The 19,514-nt window shown below is 42.1% G+C and overlaps 1 protein-coding gene across 4 annotated transcripts in view; it reads left to right on the top strand.

Moving 5' to 3' along the window:
* Positions 1–13,891, top strand: part of fam91a1 (family with sequence similarity 91 member A1) — a 64,358-nt gene extending 50,467 nt beyond the window's left edge. For 2 of the 4 annotated variants that reach the window (XM_079522348.1, XM_079522347.1), the window contains exons 16-24: positions 3,890–4,038; positions 4,936–5,070; positions 6,520–6,633; positions 6,788–6,860; positions 10,346–10,492; positions 11,745–11,849; positions 12,497–12,647; positions 12,810–12,879; positions 13,547–13,891. In XM_079522348.1, coding sequence (XP_079378474.1) covers positions 3,890–4,038; positions 4,936–5,070; positions 6,520–6,633; positions 6,788–6,860; positions 10,346–10,492; positions 11,745–11,849; positions 12,497–12,647; positions 12,810–12,879; positions 13,547–13,732 — 1,130 coding nt within the window. In that variant the 3' untranslated portion in view covers positions 13,733–13,891. The remainder of the gene's footprint in view (positions 1–3,889; positions 4,039–4,935; positions 5,071–6,519; positions 6,634–6,787; positions 6,861–10,345; positions 10,493–11,744; positions 11,850–12,496; positions 12,648–12,809; positions 12,880–13,546) is intronic. The other 2 variants (XM_079522350.1, XM_079522349.1) reach the window with 2 other exon arrangements.
* The last annotated feature ends 5,623 nt before the right edge of the window (positions 13,892–19,514 follow it).

Genomic DNA, 19,514 nt, shown 5'->3' with positions numbered 1-19,514 from the left:
ACAATAGTAACTATCGAAATATTTGACTTTGTATCGTATCGTTTCGAAATGGAAATAATCGGTATCGAATCGTTTTCAATGGAAATAATACATTTGATCAATACTAAGTATTTGTGCATTGTATTTAGCAAATTTAAGAAGGAAAAAAGAAAAAGATGGGTTTAATTACTTTTCCATTCCATACGTAGCTACACTTGGTCTATCGACATATGTGTGTATTCGCTGTGTTACTGTCAAGGTGTGGGTTTGTCCATATGTGTTCGAATACAATGTCCATCTATTTGCCAGAGAATCACTGTGTTTACTTATTTATATCCATAATAATACATCTTTCCCTTAAAAAACCTGCACTATCCACAAATTTCACACATATTTTATGTATTTCAGGGCTTGACACTAACGGTTGCCCGGGGCAAGTCAAAAAAATGTTCGGGCAGGTGAAGGTTGCTACCGTCTTACCGGTAGTTCGCTATAAACACAACACGAGATATATCTGTCTTGAACGTGGTCATTGTGCTCCGCCGCTGCATCTTCCCCTGCTTTCTATCTCTCTCCCTGCCTCTCGGCCCGAGCAACACTATGCGGCGATGCTGTGTCATACGGCGAATGTGGCATGATTCACAACGCTTGGGATGCGATGCGCTGTGAGCTTGTGGATCGTTTGTTTTCGCAACACGGTGCCGTTGTACCACAAAGTAAATCTCGCAGAACGAGCACACAACACATCAATATACATTGCCTGCCTGCCAAGTGTCAACAATACCATCACTGGTTGGTTGGCTTATTAATTATTGTGTTTTCAGAACGTCGTTGTTGTTTAATGTTTGTCAGTCATTCAACACTCATCTCATGCCGATAGTAAGCCCATGGGCTGTGTGAAAGTGGCACATACAGTAATGAGGGGTGTCCTCCGAATGGAAGAACAACTATGAAGAGAGCTACCTCTAATGTTCTTATTGTTAAATAAAATGCCAGTATTTACATAACTTGATTGTTTACTGTAGCCGATTTCTGTGACTTAAACAAAAACATAGTTTTCAACTGGGAAAGGAAACATTTCAAGCATGCAAGTAGAAAGTAAAAAAGAAGTTAAAATGAACAGTAATGCAAAATGTACGATATATTTTGGGGGCAAGTGGCCTGAGACCTTAGTGTCAAGTTGTCAACCCATGTATTTGCTAAATAGTTACTGTATCGATTTCAAATCATTGAATCGTATTGTATCGCCATAATGAACCAATATCCATGTATATGGATATATCAATATCATATACTGTATATGGATATCAATATATATATGGATATCAATATCCATGTCCATGTATCGTATCATTAACCATGTATCGTGATACGTATCGTAGTTACAATGTATCGTTACACCCCTAGTAATTAACTACTCCCCCCAAAACACACAAAATACAGTACTGAAGAATAATTGAAACAATGATTGAGCGGCAAAGCTCAAGTGTTAAGCAAGTTCTTTCACTAAGGCAAATTACGGACCAGACAAGCACTACATCAAAATAGAATCCAAAGGAAAAGGACAGAAAATAATTAAGACAATTATTGCGGTATCAATAAGGTAAAGATGGCTGCCTCCGAGGAAGAGAGTGACTTTGTAGATGGAATTACCCCCAAACAATGTAAATACAAAGCTGATGAAGGCTTGTAGCTGAAACGCATACGTTGTGCTGTCTGCTCTGCAGCGTGCAATGGCAATTTATGTATTTAAATAATGCATGCCTCAAGGGACAGTTCCGTGAGTGCTCTCTTTTAGAGATTATTGTAATGCCCCAAACAATGCAATCATCACATTAGGCTCAATCAACAGTGATTCGAAGATTTCCACCAAATAAGAGACTTAACAGAGACCAGAACTTGTGCATATGGCTCTCTGTTGCTTGGTGAAAAGTACATATTTTGAGTATCTGTACTTTACATTATTTGTTCTTTTAGTTCTTCCTAGTTCTTTCTAGGAAGTGACCGTCGCAGCCCAAACTTATGAATATAATACATTATGAATTGGCCACTCAAGCCCAATTTCAAATAGTGAAAATAGCTTATCTACAAGCTCACAACAATACATCACTGTATTGGTCAATTCCAATACAGAAATATATTGATTAAAAAAAAAAGAAATGTACCTGTCGTTTGTAATTTTAATACTTCAGTATATTTCAGTATTTTTAAAAGCAAGTGCAAGTGTCTTTGTCCACTGCTGAGAACACTCCAGAATTCTGGAGAGTTGCCGCTTGCATTCTCATGTATGGTGGTTATTCGTTTGGCTGACAGATACCTTTCTCACCCAGTTATCACTCCTGCTCTTCAATCTTTGACACTTTTGAATGAGACATTCTGTCGCTAGACAGGGGTGTGTGTTCCACACAAAAGGGTGTTAGTTTTTTTCTTTTTGGTGTGGGCAGTTGAGAAGAACGCCTCCCCAAAGCGGCCCACGACAAAAGCAAATCCTCTTCATTATCCGGCCACTAGCGTCATAGCGCCAGATGCTGTTTGTTTTGTGAGACTTGGCTGCGTGCCTCAGCTCTTGATAGACTGTCTCTCAGTTCATAATCATCTGCTCACCGAGGCCCCACTTGGACAAACTGTGTTAGCCCGTCAGCCAAATGCGCAACACCAACCACTGCAGGATGTGTGGATGATTATTTTGTCAGGTACACAGGGAAACTGTGTCTCGCCTTGGTAGAGAAGCTTAATTAAAAATACATTTTGGTTTATCGTTAACTGTCTGGCCACACCTACTGTACTGCTGTCAGGTGGCGTGAGCACTGTGACCCTACTTAAATTCTAATTAAACTTGAATTACTTTAACAACTTCTTAGGCTGTCTTTGGCTCTCAGTTAGAATTAGAATCAGTTATTGAGTACCTACACTACAGCCCTATATACTTGTTGTACCACAAATGAAATGGCAAAGAAAACTGATCCACAAGCATCACATTGCGATGCATTTAGCTATTTTTGAAAATGTCTATGACATCATGCCCAAAATAGAAATGTCAGTTTTAAAGTAGTTAATCAAATTGGTAAACTTGCCTGAAAATGCTTTTTCTGTTAACTAAAGACTTCTGTTACTGTTATCAGAATATAGAGCTAATTAACTGTATTTTAACAGGAAAAACCACTTACTGCATAATAAATTATGCCATACTGTACTGTATATTATCCGCTGAATTCTGAAATCATTTTCAGAATTGTATAGAGAAGACAAGTGATGAACACAAGTCTGTTTGTTTACGTACCTTGCTCAAATTCATAAATATGTATTCACCTGGAGAAGCCTTGCGTGTTTTCTTTCCTTGGTCATCTGCAACGTCAGGGGACTGTAGATCAAGCAAGACTTGGACAATGGACAGTGTTTTATAATGTATGTCTATTATAGTGTATATCTATCTACTGTACCTGTTCTGTTAAAGAGCATCTTTCGTGTGAACCATTAGAACTATGCAGCGCTCCCTTCTTCTTGCAAGGAGATTCCCTTATCCAGAGAGACGTACAAGTGCATAATCAGTGTAAATCTCATGCTTCCTAGTCCGCAAACAGCAAGTTAAATAGTCACATGAATGGAATACGAAGAGAATAATGTACTGTAGTGCTTCCAAGAAACTTGGATGCCAAATAACTATACAACCTAGCATCTGTCTAGACAGATCTACTGTAAATACTATTCCAGACAAACAATCACACATACACTCACACATACTATGCATTTTGTTATTTCTTATTCACTTAAACCCTATATATTTAGACGTATGATGAAACGATCTATAAGCTCAAAGTGGACCGTTTTCTCTCTCTCTGTCTCTCTCTCTCTCTCTCTCTCTCTCTCTCTCTCTCTCTGTGTCTCTCTCTCTCTGTGTGTCTCTCTGCAGGCTTCCCGTTGGACATGCTGCGTTGTGAGAGCCTTCTGGGTTTGGATCCCGCCACGTGCAGCCGTGTCCTCAACAAGAACTACAAGCTGTTGGTCTCCATGGCGCCCCTCAGCAACGAGATCCGACCCATCAGCAGCTGCACGCCGCAGGTAGCGAGGCCCGGAGGGAACCGGTGCACCATGGGTAGGGAGGGGGGAGGGGGGGAGGGAACAGAGCAGAGAAACACTTTGCGGCACGCCGGGGACTTGGATGGAGTGGCGTGTTGTGCACAAAGGGAGCGTGTGTGTGTTTCATTAGGCTTGTTTCATTCGGGTGTGTGTGTGCATGTGCGTGCGTGCGTGCGTGCGTGCGTGCGTGCGTGCGTGCGTGCGTGCGTGCGTGCGTGCGTGCGTGCGTGCCGCAAGTGAGTGCTCTTTTTGTGATTGTCTCCAACAACAACATGCGAGAGAGATCTCCAAAGCAATCCCACTACTTGGCCAATGGCCATGCACCAGCATGCGAGAGAGAGAGAGAAAGAGAGGGGAGGGGGGGAGAGAGACAGTCTACTGTTGTTGTTCTTACATCGTCCCAATGCGTGTCCGTATTTACCCTCTCTGAGTTGACTCTGTCACACCGCCATACGATGAAGTATAAATCAGTGGTTAAATGGACAATGATGATTTTTTTCCGTACAGAGACGAGAGATTGTTCTGTTTTTCCAAGGTGCAACTGTGCATAAATATGTGTGCAAGGTGGTACGTGGGTGTCTTTGAGAGTCAGAAAACGAGAGGAAAAAGTGTCTGCATGCAAGTGTTTTCACATGCATTATTTATGCCTGTATGTTTCTGTATCTGCAACTCGTATATCAGAAGGTGTGTGTGTGTGTGTGTGTGTGTGTGTGTGTGTGTGTGTGTGTGTGTGTGTGTGTGTGTGTGTGTGTGTGTGTGTGTGTGTGTGTGTGTGTGTGTGTGTGTGTGTGTGTGTGTGTGTGTGTGTGTGTGTGTGTGTGTGTGTGTGTGTGTGTGTGTGTGTGTGTGTGTGTGTGTGTGTGTGTGATTGCATTGCAGCACATTGGACCGGCTATCCCTGAGGTGAGCTCCATCTGGTTCAAGCTGTACCTGTACCATGTGACCGGCCAAGGTCCCCCCTCTCTGCTTCTGTCCAAGGGCTCTAGACTCCGCAAACTACCAGACATATTCCAGGTTAGTCTATAAACTACCAGACATATTCCAGGTTAGTCTATAAACTACCAGACTTCCAGGTTAGATTAAGAAACTCCTAAAAAGCAGATCACTTTTCTTTTTTTTTGTAAGTTCCTAGAACTCAGGCTTAGTACCACATTCTGAACAGCGCCCAAATTCGGTTATCAGAAATTGAGCTAGCATATGGAAACAAATCTGGAACCTGTGAAAGAACGGCACAGTTTGCTTATGTCTCATACATACATACAGTACAGTACAGCATGTTTGGAATATAGTTGAGCAAAGCTATGTTCAGTTTGTTTACACAGCCTCAAACATCTTGTGTGGGCTAAAGCCTATGTGCAAGGTCAGATAAGAAAAGCCACATGTTTATTGTTTAGCTAGTACGTTGGTGGTGAAGGCCAAATACTTGAAATACAATTTTGCCAGTATTGAAATTACAAATGTGTAGTTTGTTTGTTGTTTTTGACCCATTCAATCCAGATTTTTGCATTGGCCATTCAAAAAGAGCAGATATACAGTACAAACTGCTATTTTTGGACATTAAAAAAAAAATCTTGATAATGTGTGACAACTACTGATTTAAAATGCATTTTGTAGAATCAGGTCTTAATGGGACAGGGGTCAAAACACCAGTGGCAAAGACTGCTTAGTGAGTTATTTCATGGCCCCGCTAGAATGAAAACTAGGTACTGTACTATGATACTGTGCCTGTGGTCATGCTTGGGGCATCAAAGAGTTGTATTGCGTGTGTCTGTGTAGAATACAAACACATTGACTCTGATTATATCTGGCAGAAAGCCTACAAAAACAAACAGTCCACATGGTGAGATCAATGCAAAAATGTGTCAAACAATGCTCAAGTGCAAAAAATAATAAGCAAATGTACGTACCGTAGCGTAGCAGAGTACTAAATTCACTTATTTTTGTGCACTTGTGCATTGTCTGACACCGATGTCTGAAAAAGATTTTTGCATCAGTCTCAGCAGGTGGTTGTGTTATGTTTAAGCTTTCTAGCACAGGGATATTAGTATGCAGGTACCGTATCTTTGTTTACCAACTTGCTAGAATAAAGATACTTTCTGTTCCTGCATGCATGTCTCGTTTGTGTGATATTTTCATATCAAGGACTCCCACATTAACATGTATTTGGCCTTGGACACCAATCTGAAAATATTTTGCAACAGGGACCCCCATACAAGATAAATGTTTCAAAAGTATTCCACATTTTTCACATTTTATCAAGAGTTTCTTTGAAATAGCTGATGTTAAAGTGGTTAAACAGTTTTTAACGCTCTAGTAACTCATTTTGATGGGGACCCCGTGGAACCCCTTGAGAGACCCCTGGGGGTCCTTGGACCGCACTTTGAGACCCCCTGCTGTACTGCCTACGTCAGACAGCTGTTGGTTGTGGGGATGACTCGTTAACATGACAATACAATGTTTCAGACTTACGACAGGTTGCTCATCACTTCCTGGGGTCATGACCCCGGCGTGGTCCCCACGTCCAACGTGCTGACCATGCTCAATGACGCTCTCACACACTCCGCTGTACTGATCCAGGTGAACCACACACACACACGCACACACACACACAGAGCTCAAAAAATAATACTCATGTTCTTACTTATGTCATCTGTGTGTGTAATACTCCAGCTCTTACTTACTTATTGTTTATTTATTGCTTACTTAGTGTGTGTGTGTGTGTGTCCTTCAGGGTCATGGTATGCACGGTCATGGAGAAACGGTTCACATTCCATTCCCGTTTGACAGGGAGGAGCTAAAAGGGGGTGAGTGAAACTTTGTGAATACGACGATCATTATTTAAAGGTTTCATGACATTCATTTTCATTTATTTTTGGTTTTTCTTTTAGGTTAATTACATTAACATTCAGTGGATAGTCTGTGGTTTGGAGTTTTCTCTGGGGTTTGGAAGCCTTTTGAGCTGCAATGAAAACAGGCAAAACAGTGAAAACAGTGACATCTGCTGGCAAATCCCATTGACATATATGGGATTTGCAGGCTGTGACATCACAAACAGCAGGAAAATCAGAGCACTTGTTTGAGCCAGAAAACCCCAGACCACAAAAAATCTACTGAATGTTAAAAGTTCTGTTTTTTTTGCGTGCAATTAAGCCCAGAAAGCCTACAAAAATTAAGAGAAATTACAAAAACTTTGTTTTTATGTCACAATCCTTTTTTTTTTTTTTTTACACGTTATTACATCTGACTATGTTATACTAGCATATGCAGGGGTTTTCAACCAGTGGTCCGGGGACCACCAGTTGTCCCCAGCTAAATGATGGAGAGTTGGTAACTAAATGGACCCTTATAGAGAGTGTAAAATTAAACCAAATGGACCCGTACTGGTCCATTTGGTTTCATTTTACGCTCTCAAGAGTTAAATTATTGTTAAACACATGCATTAGGCTATACTTACAAGAAGTCTACACAAAAACAATTGTTATTTGGATCGTTTCCCTGTTATATCTCCTATGGTTTACCACATCAATACAGCATGGAATTGTGGACAATCTTATCCAACTACAACAAAAAAATAGTTTTGGTCTCTGCGAGTAAAAATCTCATCTAATGGTGGTCCGTGGCTTAAATGCTGAATAAATAATGGACCTTGATATGAAAAAGGTTGAAAACCACTGATCTGCAGTATAAGGCTGTGTGTTCATAGAAGGTGTTTTTGAAGGTGCTTTCTTTAAAATGTTGTTGTGTTTTGCCAATTATTTGGGGATATCCTTGCAATATCCACATGGCCTACCAGCGGGACCCGGTCCAACAGGTTGGGAATTTTCTGGTCTATAATTATGTTTGCTTTTGCCTTTGGATGTCTTGTGATGTGAACAAGGTTAACACCACCTCAAATCCAGCAAGCTTCTGGTTTGTTTTTCTTGTGACTCAAATATTGACAATTTTCGATGGGAGGGACAGGGGGCGGAGGTTGGGGGGTGGGGGCTTGGGTCTTTGCCTCAGCACTTCAAAGAATCTTTGATGGACTTTGAGCCGAAATCCTTTTTTCTTTATTTAGAGCCTTTCATTGCGAGTTTAGCAAACCAGTCACAGTTCACTCAAGACTCATCCTTTTGAGGGATATGAAAGCTTGCGAGGAGGAAAAACGTTCCACATATTAAACAGATTTTTCACCCCAAAAAACAAACATGGGTCATATTTTGGTCAAATTGTAATATTAACTAACGTTCATCAGTATGAGGGCTTTTTTACTTTCTTTTTTTTCCAGACCTCTTCCTCACAACCCTTTTTTTTGATAGCCGATGTTATATGATACCGTCGTTGTCGGGTGGAAACCTTGTATTTTCAAAACTGTTACTTTTCAGGAAATGGGTGAAAGATAACCTGTATTCCAATGGAGCCAATGTAGTTATTATTTAGTCACAAGCGCTCTTTTTAATACTTTTCATTGGTGCAATATTAACCCACCGACGGACTTTCACTTTGGAGTCCCCATTTTGGGCATGTCATTATAGGTGAAAATGTTCAACCTTTCTTCAAAAATTGCGGAAAGAGCCCTGAAGGAAGGAAGTGAAAGGCTTGTTGTTTACGTCACGGTGCATTTGGTGTGCATTATTATTATTCTCTGTGGATTACCCAAATTCTGCTGGATCACACGTATGCATATTTCATAGGATATGGAATAATAAATGAAGGCAAAGATAGAGCAAAGAAAAGGGTACTGGAAAGTGGAAAGCACCTTTACTGGAGAAAAGAGCAGGGTTTATTTTGAGAACACATTTTGTTTTAATAGTCTTTTGAATAGAATTCCATTTAGTGCTAGTCATATTTTAGTAATCTGAAATGTCTTAGTTTTAGTTTTTTGTCTAAAATGCAGTTTTATGTATTGTTAAGTATACTCTCAAACATACATTCTTCTTTTTAGTGCATATTTGTTTCAATTTGACGACTTACACAAGCATTCAGCACCCTTATGGGTCCATTTGAAACCAAATTGACCCTTAAATGTCTGTAAAGAAAAATGTCTGTAACTCCCAAAGTGTTAATGCACAAATGGAACCAAATTGGACCCTTAAGGGGATCCGTGGCCTAATACATACCATACTGGGGGTTCTTGAAATTAAAAGGGTTTTAGAACCAGTGATTTAAGTGTGTTAACACTCTGTGGTGTCTATTCTATTGTTGTATGTCAGGGACTGTGGATGAAAATTGGCATTCTTGCTAACTCCTTGTATGTTTACACTGCTTCTTAATTGCACTGAATTGTGCTGTCCTTTCAGAATGGATTGTTAATTGTCTCCGCCAAGCCGAAGGCATGGCGGAGACAATTAACAATCCATTCGCTCGATCAACAACCTGATCACTGAGAAACTATGCACACACACTCCCTGGACGGACAGGCAGAACCTCTCCCCCGAATATTTCAGTTCAGCCTGTTATAGAATCACCATGAGGCCGATTTTTGCAAAACAGTACTGTCATACACAGTATTTCTATAGTCATGTGATCAAGAGTAAGACGGATCTGTCAGATTTTTCATATTCCATCCTAATTGGTTAACATTGGCATCCAAAGTTTGCAGGATTGGTCCATTTTAAACAAAATTCTTCAAATCATGCAGCGTGCGATTTCCGGGAAACTTTGCACGCACATTCCCACTAGGCCGAGGAAGAAATGACACCCTTTTCACATTGGCCTGTTATAACACCACCAGCAGGTTGATTTCTGCAAAACACATTTTTGGAACAAAATGCCTCAAATAATGAACGATTGCCATGAAACGCATAAGAAGAAATGGCACCCTTTTCACTTTGGTGCCACCAGGAGGCCACAATAACCTACCTGACCCGAAGAACACTTTTTGTAGTGGATATTTGTAGTGGATATATATATATATATATATATATATATACATATATATATATATATATATATATGAGACTAAAAAGGACTGCTGCACATCCAACAAGACCCGTGGGAGGTGCAAGTCTAGTTAGCAGGCATAGACATCAAAAAGGGAAAAACCTTCCAAGGAAGGGACTGCACACTCCAGGGAACAAAGACGGACAACTTACTGCATCAACTTATTTATTAGCACGACGCGTTTCGCCGTGAGCTTCGTCAGGTGCTATATATATATATATATATATATATATATATATATATATATATATATATACACACACACACACACACACACACACACACACACATACAGTATAATATATATTGTCCCTCTTAAATAAACAAATGAAGTCCCCTGTGTGTATGTCTCCTGTCCCCCATATAGATTTCTCCTACTCCAACATGTGTGTCCACAAAGCGCTGAAGACGCTGAAGCAACAGGTGGACCTGGAGAACCAGTGTGGATACATCACCATGCTCAACCCCAACACCAGGCACCGCCGCAGGGCCAGTGACTGCACCGACTACAGGGGTGGGTGGGAATGCACACAAAACAACACAACATACAACATTTAGACATGCACATATACAACACATGAACACATGCACCCAGGTAGACAGCACTCGCACATAAAGTGTGTGTGTGTGTGTGTGTGTGTGGGTGTGTGTGTGTGTGAGAGAGAGGCGTATCTACAATAAGGCGAGGGCAGGCGTCCGCCTGTCCAAATCCATTTCTGGCCTGGCCAAAATCCATACAATGAGAAAAAAAGAGGACAAAAACAAGACCTGAGAACTATTAAAATGGACAGCTGATTGGCCGTTGCGGTAGAGCGCGACCCTCAATCACCCATTGGAATGTAAATGCAAGCCTTTCAGCCTTTGTATACTACTCGTCTGGCAGGTATATCTCTTTGAAAACCTTTAGTGCTACGATTGTGCGCTGGGAGACGACAATTAACATATCTTGCCTGGCCAAAACATCATTCCTGGATACGCCACTTGGTGTGTGTGTGTGTGTGTGTGTGTGTGTGTGTGTGTGTGTGTGTGTGTGTGTGTGTGTGTGTGTGTGTGTGTGTGTGTGTGTGTGTGTGTGTGTGTGTGTGTGTGTGTGTGTGTGTGTGTGTGTGTGTGTGTGTGTGTGTGTGTGTGTGTGTGTGTGTGTGTGTGTGTGTGTGTGTGTGTGTGTGTGTGTGTGTGTGTGTGTGACCAACAGTCAGTGAGAATGTCCTTGCCAAAGCAGTTGACCCTGAAGGTGCAAATTTGATAAGGATTGCCACTAGTGCAGTTTAATTACGGCATTTGTCTGGCTAATTATGTGATTATTTGCGATAGCCTTTTGCTAATGGACGCCAATCGAATCTTCTTAGCCTTTACCTTCACATTCCCTCATTCAATTTAGCTTCATCCCATTGGTCACAAGTTTCATTTTAGGGGTGCAACAGTTAATTGCACCAATTGAGTTCATAGATTATAAAAACATATTTAAAATGTATTCTTTAATGAAATAGTCGATTAATAATCGGTCCCTTTTTCGGGCTTGGCATAATAGCTGAAAGCTTTCAAAAAATGTAATACGAAATTCTAAAATAGTGAACATAATCTACACACTCACAACAGCCTGCCAACCCGGGTATAAATTCACATTGGGGATGGATAGAATGTTAATCTGATTGCTTAAACCACCTTGAGAGGTGGTTTGAGACACTTTATGGCCACATTAGTAATAAAGTGTTTATGTAATGTGTGCGGTGTGCTTGCCTCAAACTTTGGTGTTCCTCTCCCAGGAGGTGACACTCATCTAGGTGGAGGGTTCGACACCAACGGCAGCACCGAGTCCTTTGAACTGGTGACAGAGGACAACAGTGGAGAGGGTAAAGGCAAAACGGATGGTAGGTCAAGTCCTCATTGACATAAGCATAATTTACGTCCTCAAATACATGTTTATTCAGAGTTAGCAGGACATGGCATGATTATTGATTGTGCAACAAGTGTAGCAAAATGGAGCACATTCTCAGTTGCTAACACCGGTTCAATCCCTGGTTACTCCTGGCTGTGTGTCGAAGTGTACTTGAGCGAGACACTGAACACCTAACTGCTCCCGATGAGCAGGTTGGTGCCTTGCATGGTTGCCTCTGGCTTCGGTGTGCATGTGTGCGCTGTAGAAATGACGATTTAAAAGCCCCCCTAGGTATTTAACCCAACATTAACCACACCATATTTAATATCATATTGATACCAAAGAAATTGAAAAAGTTGAATTTTATGTTATAGGTCCTTTAACTTATGCATATATGCTTACTAACAGAGTCTTACCAAAATCAATTGAATCGCATAACAAACATGACTAAACGTAACCATGTCTAAACTAATGCTAATGCTATACTGAATAGACTAGACTGGTCTTGTCCTGAAAATAAATAGTTTTCAAAGTGCTACCATGGAACTGTTTTGAATTGAATTGTTCTAAACATGAGTGACTTGGTTCTCCCTCGGGTTTTGGTTTTCTCCTTGCTTCTCGTTTGGCTTCTTGGTATAGCACCAGCCTCTCATTCTCTGTTTCCAGTGCCATCATCGGAGGACGAGTGGGTCCCACTGGAGCTGTGCTTCGGCATGCCCCTCTTCAGCTCCGAGCTCAACCGCAAAGTGTGTCGAAAGATCGCCTCGCATAAGCTCTGCTCCAAAGAGAGGTACGAAAAGATAAACTTAAAACGCGCCGTGCTGCTACTTTCATGTCCATTCCAATACACTCCTCTGAGAATTAATTCACTATTTATCTAACCCCCCCTAACCATTGAATACGTGCCGAGTGTCGAAGCCGAGCTCAGCTTGAACCTTTGCTGTGCTTTCAGCCTCCAGGAGCTGCTTTACTCCAGCCGGAAGCTGTCATTGAAGGTTCTGAGTTTTGTTCACTCATTCCAGGTAAGAACTCTCATATATCTCTCTCTCTCTCTCTCTCTTTCTTTCTTTATTTCTCTCTTTCTTTATTTCGTTATCTCTCACTGCTGCTTACATCGGCGAATAGCAAGACTCAAGGTAACAAGTAGCCGGTCATAGCTTAGCTTAATAATGCTATCTGGTTAACCTTCAACTTCAGATTCTTCGTCTATTCTTCATTCTACATCACAAGTTCACAGGTGTAAAAGAGTGGGTGAAATTTTTGTACAAGCTCCCAGTGCTTTGCATAAAAGAGAAAAAACTAACGAAAAAATACCAGAATACCACCGTCTCTTGTGCAGGTAGAGACGTGTGTGTGTGTGTGTGTGTGTGTGTGTGTGTGTGTGTGTGTGTGTGTGTGTGTGTGTGTGTGTGTGTGTGTGTGTGTGTGTGTGTGTGTGTGTGTGTGTGTGTGTGTGTGTGTGTGTGTGTGTGTGTGTGTGTGTGTGTGTGTGTGTGTGTGTGTGTGTGTGTGTGTGTGTGTGTGTGTGTGTGCGTGCGTACACGCAAACGATCTGTATTTTGTGGACCAGTTGATCTCACTTGCAGTAGCAGTTGACCTAGAACTGAGCATCCTTTGTCATTCCTGAAAAAAAGTCTTCCTCACCGCCGCCTGCTCCAGCCGGTGATCTTTTGACCTCTGTTCTGGCAGGACTGCGGCCTGTCGGCCGACCCCGACAGTGGCGTGTCGGGACCCCTCAGCCAGCCCCCGCCGGAGTCCGGTGTGCCCCTGCCCGCCCTCAACTTGCTGTTCAAGGACGGGCAGCTGCGAGAGTGGAGCGGCAGGGCGCCGCCCCCGCTGGACATCTCGGCGCTGCAGAAGGATCAAGCCACATAAAACGAACGATTGAAATTAACAAAAGAGAGAATCAAAAACAAAAAAAGTCCCAGCCCCCTCACGTCGCGACGTCAACCTCCCGGTGAGGGGAAGCGATTTCTCAACAAAGAGCGCCGCCATCTACAAGCAGTGGTTCTCACAGTGGGGGTCCAGTGGGGGAGGGGGGGGGGGGGGGAGGGAGGGTGGTCGCCCAGCTTATTTTACCACCAAAATTGAAAATGGAACCAAATTGACCCCTTATAGGTCTGTAACTCCGAAAGTGTACATTTGTACACTCTCAGATCCATGGCATAACGCATACCAATCTGGGGGTCCTTGAAATTAAATAAAACAAATTGAGAACCACTGATCTACCGGATCTCCCCTACGTCCAATCATGAAGGGAAACGCTGACCTTCACTAGCCCCGCCCCTCCCACCTGCCTCCGTAATACAGCCATAGGAAATGAAGCTTCACAAATACACCCCAGCCTCCTCCTCCTTCACCAATGAGGAAGCCTCAAAAAAGACTAGCATAAACTGTTTCCCACCCATAAGCCATTCCCATGTGATTGCTCCTGTTTTGTCAACAAGGCAGTATTGTCTATTTAAGTGGTGCAGTTATTGCAATATATGCATGTCACTGTCGGGCAGAAACCTTTCTGGACAATATGTCCAAAAGCGTACAATGTACAAAATGTGGTCAAATATGTATAAAATCCAACAGACACTTAAGCTCTTTCAACCTGGCGTCCCTGTTTTGCGCATGTCATTGTGTAGGCGACCATTTAAAAAAAAAAAATCAAAATGTTTAAAAAAGAACATATTTTCAAGCTAAGCTCACAACACGAGTTATAAAGTAGTGCATTGATTTGTACAAGGTTTCTGCCCGAGCGCAACGATATACCGCGTGTAGATGGTTCCAGTACAGCATATAACCAGAATCATGGGGGTTATATATGCAGATTATCCTTGAAGACATTATGCATCATAGGACCAAGTCTTTTTGGGCTGACCAATACTGTGTCACTTCTAATGATGTCCCCATATGCATGAAACCGTTGCACAAAAACTGCACCACAAACTTCCTCACTACTTTCTTATCGTGAAATTGGGGGGCGGAGAAGGGGAGGGGATGGGGTGTTCTAATTTGCACTGTCCAGGTGACTTCCTTTTTGTCTGTTGGTTTGTTTTTACATATCAGCGCTGTCGGGTGGAAACCCTGTATGTCCAAAATCACTTTTCAGGAAATGGCAAAACATTACTAATAGTTATTATTTAGTCACAAGCACTTCTTAATACTTTTCATTGGTTTAATATTCATAAAACACTCAGTCGGACTTTCAAAATCTTTCAAAAATAGTGAAAATAGATCTGCAGATCTAGATCTCGCTATTTATGATACCTTTGCACAACGTTCTTGTACAAAGAAGTAGGCTTTCATAAAAATAAAAACTAAAAACATACAAAAGTTTAAATATTGAAATACAAGGTTTCTGCTCGACAAAAGATATGGTCCCTTGTATTAATAGTTAATATTTCAGGACTGTACAGCACTTCATTCACTACTTGCTAGCGTTTGACCTTGGAACTCAACAGGGGGCTGATTTCACGTTTGCATGTCAAGAGAAACCTGCAGATATTTATCACATGGTTTTCATGAGACATTTCCCTTTCGTGCGAAGGGACACCAAAGACCAAATATTTTGATTTTGTTTTCCTTTGTTGATTTTATTTTTCCCTGTTTGAGTGTCCTTATATTATTTCATTTCATTTTCTGCCTTATTACGCTAGTCGTCGGCCAGTAGAAGTGAGCAAATCTCTAATCGAGTCCACGTGTTTTATTTTTTATTTTTTTCCTAATCATATTTCTCGAGCGACTCGTGTGCATTTGAAGTAGGGTTTCTGACAGATTTAAATCGATAAGAAATACAAAATAAACGTGACCTTTTGAAGTACAGTAGGACAGGAATAGGCCAACGGTAGCAGAAAGGCAACAGACGAGGCTGCGTTTCTGACCCAGGCCTGTTGCCATCGCTGCTTGCCAGGTTTTGTTCCCCTCCCCCAATCGGCTCGGCTCCAGGTTGCACGTGGTGCGGTACGGCACATATGTTGCCAGCCCGCCTCTACTCTCCAAGGGATTCTGTTTACAACCATGTTTAGTTTTTAGTTTTTTTTTCTCACAAAGTTTGGTAGTCTGCAAAGGGGTAGGCAACTTTCTCGAAGACCCCAACAAAATGCTGATAATGTCACACACCGATTGAGAAATTATGTCCCAGAATAGCGTCTGATGTCAAAGACACACGTTTTTCTGCGTGGCTCAGAGCACAAGGGGTTTAAGTTTATCCTGCATTTGGACTGCCGACCCCATTTTTGATTATTATTAGAGGCTTAGTTTTTTTAATGAATGAACCGATTGTTTGACCCGCAGTTTTTGTCGTTGTTTTCTAATAACGTGACAGTGACTTAGGCGAGAAAAAAAAGTGACTAACAAGTCCCGTTGAAGCATGACGAACTGTTTAGAGACTGTTGTGTTGGTGTGTGTGTATGTGTGTGCGCGTGTGTGTGACTGTGTGTATTGTGCCCCATCCTACGCCTCACCAAGTCCTCCCAGTAACTTTTTGTAACCCCCCCTCCCCTTTAACAATGGAAGCCCTACTGTCCAACCCCATCCTTTCAGCTCCCATTTAGCCTGGTTTATATGGCGCCGTATGATTGTATCACTCTCCAGAAATAGCTGATCTGTAAGTCCATGACGAGTTGCATCTAGGCTGCACCATGGGCTTGTAGATCAGCTATTTCCGGTGTGAAACACCATCATTCGACGGAACATAAATTAGGCATTTATGACATACCTTTTCCCATGGTACATCTGCCACCAGTATTTAAAGAAAAGATAACAGAACAATTCCTGCTAGTTTTATATGTTGACCTACAATTTTAGTAAAGTATTTGTTGTAGTTTGTCTGATGGGACTCTGGGATATTATGGATGGGAATAATAACGACCATGCTCTTGTAAGTGATACCGATTTAACAAAGAATTAAAACATGGAAAAGTGACATTCCTCAACGACATATCCCCACCACTACCCTGCCGCTCCTGAGATATGTGTTATAATTATTATTATTATTATTGTTATATTATTCCTACAAATGAAAGTGTAAAAAAAAAAGAATATGAAAATAATAAATAAATATGTAAAAAGAAAAAAGCTAGAATATGTCCTATACCGCCCACCTCCCGCCCTCTGGGAATTTGTCATTTGTAAAACCTGCACCACATCGCTAATACATGACAAGTCTCTGCCCTCCTGTGACCACCAAACCCCCCCCATACACACACCCTCCCTTCCCCACCCTCTTTGAGTCGTCGCCAGTCACATTACGTTGACATTTAAGGCCGTACCTCTGTGGATCTTGTGTTGTTGTTGTTTTTCTCCAAGCCAGGTGGAACAGATGGTACTCAAGAATTGGGCGCCCCGGATGCCCCCTCCCATCTGTCTCAAGAATAGGGCTGCAGTTTGCTCAGCTACCCGTTAAGCACAATTTATAATTGGTTGTGCGCCGGTGTCGTGCAACCGAAAATAGCCGATCTGCAAGATCATGCTGCAAGACGTGCAAGTCGTCAGTTTATAGATCGGCTAACACCCATGAGCAACTATAAGCGTAACTGCATGCATGGCTATCAAAGGAAGGGAGAGAAGGGGATGGAATAAAAAGGCATATATTTTTAAGTTATTACCTTTTATTGTATTGATAGTCCACAGTGAAAAACAGGGGAAAGAGAGTTGGGGAGTACATGCAGCAATGGTCCGTCATCGAGCTCGGGAATCGTTCCCGTGACTCGCTGTCAGGAATCAGCCAATGTGGTACATGCTTTAACCACTGCTATATCGACACCTCCAAAAGAGCAGTCTAAAAACAGCAGCAGGTCGGTGCCAGAACTAACACATATGCTTACAACGCTCTTGACATGTAAAAATCCAGGGATAAGCGCTGGCACTTTAGGGCGAAGGTGAAGACGTCGTCGCCTCGTGGCCACGCTATGGCCCCCGGCAGTGCCCCACCAGACAGGTGCTGCCCTGCCTAATTGACTCTCGTCTCCCAGGTCTCCACGCTCCAGTAATTTCCAGGCACCGCAAATTACAGCGTGTCACCAGGGGGGGCACCAAGGGCATAAACTGGGTCACGGGATGACAGGCTCCAGTAAGCAGTGAAAGGAAACCGCTTGGCGCTTATACTGTACATCAGCCATGTGCTCCTCTAGCCTGTGCTGTCCGCTCGCTCCGTAGTAAAAACACATAGGAGTAGCCTGGTGTTTAATGCATGTGGTGCAGTATTTCAGCATGCAGATAGACATGCTTTATTGATCCCGAGGGAAACGCAGTTGTCATAGCAGCCCTGCACAGTAAGGATGAAACACAGCTACAGATATGGGTAGAGAAAATGTACGGAATATGTAAAAACACTGGTACAAATAGGATAACAATAGAAAAGATAGTATGCCTTACACAGTATAATCTGACCTGGCCCTCTGCGCCTGGGCTTGTCAGGTGTGCATGGTTTAGTACACCAGTAGGTAGAAATAATAGGTAAGTATTGTTTGGGCTATTGAAGGTTATTGACTAGCAGCATTAAGGAGTTACTAGACCTGTACGTGCCTGTCGGCCACCGGCCTACTTGGGAACTAATGCAGCAAGGCTGACCTTGCTGGCGCTGAGATGTCTCTCGTAGCCTATCCATAAAGTATGCTACAGTACAGGCAGTACACAATACATATCAAGTACACTGTATCTCAAGTTCAAGAACACAGACTTAGATATACATGGACAACTCATATCATAACAGTCTGTGTCCCTTTTGTGCCCAATCTGTATATGGAGATCTCTGTATCTGTCTGCCTGTGCCTGAATAGTGCAAACTGACAGTGAGAAGTGGACTGGTTAAGTAATCAATTGACAGGTGTGGGGTTGCCATGGCAATCAATTGGCTGAAGCAGAAATTGCACAGGTGAGGGGACTTGGGCTCATTAGGCCCACTGGCAGGGCCTGACCAGAGCCTTTTGTGGTGGGGTCCGATCGACTTGATGCCGGGCACTGCACTCCCTGTGTCGAATTTGAAGTCGGTGAGGCAAACGGTTCTCGAGTTACGTGTTACATTTATAGTTAGATAGAGTTAGAAGAGAAGAGTACTGCCGAGGCAGACAACCCGCAGCACTCCAGGTTAGAGAACAAATCCTTATTATGATAGATAGATAGATTCTTTATTTTTGTGTCATGCACCCAAGGCGCCCAGCCCACATGGACTTATAGGACACACCACAAATCATTGCGTCAGTATTGCATTGTGTACAAGAAACAGTTTCTTTTTTTTTTTTACACAAACTGTAGGTGCAAGGCTCGATGATGCATAATAGAATGAAGAAGCACTCAATTATGTCCTTTATTCACATGATTTTATTTATCTCTGACGAGCAGACAACTTACGTTCTTCGGCCTAGTTGGCCTTCTGAGGAAGGCGTACATTGTCTGCTCGTCAGAGGTAAATAGAATCATGTGGGAAAAGGACATATATTGAGTGCTGGCATTTTCTTCATTCTATTAGATATCTAGAGTTTACTGTATACAGTATGCATGATATGTCATCTGTATTCAATGTGGACATATGTATTATGTAGTATGTACTGTATGATGTATGACTCCAAATTTGGCAAGGTTTCAGCCCAATCCAAGCCCCTTTGACTTCCATCCATTCTAAAATTAAAAAAATTAAATATTTCAAAAAGTATATAACGTAATAAAT

Source organism: Electrona antarctica, assembly GCF_951216825.1.
Source record: "Electrona antarctica genome assembly, chromosome: 15".
NCBI classification, from domain to species: Eukaryota; Metazoa; Chordata; class Actinopteri; order Myctophiformes; family Myctophidae; genus Electrona; species Electrona antarctica.
The sequence above is the reverse complement of the archived record's forward strand: the minus strand, read 5'-3'. Positions and strand labels throughout refer to the sequence as shown.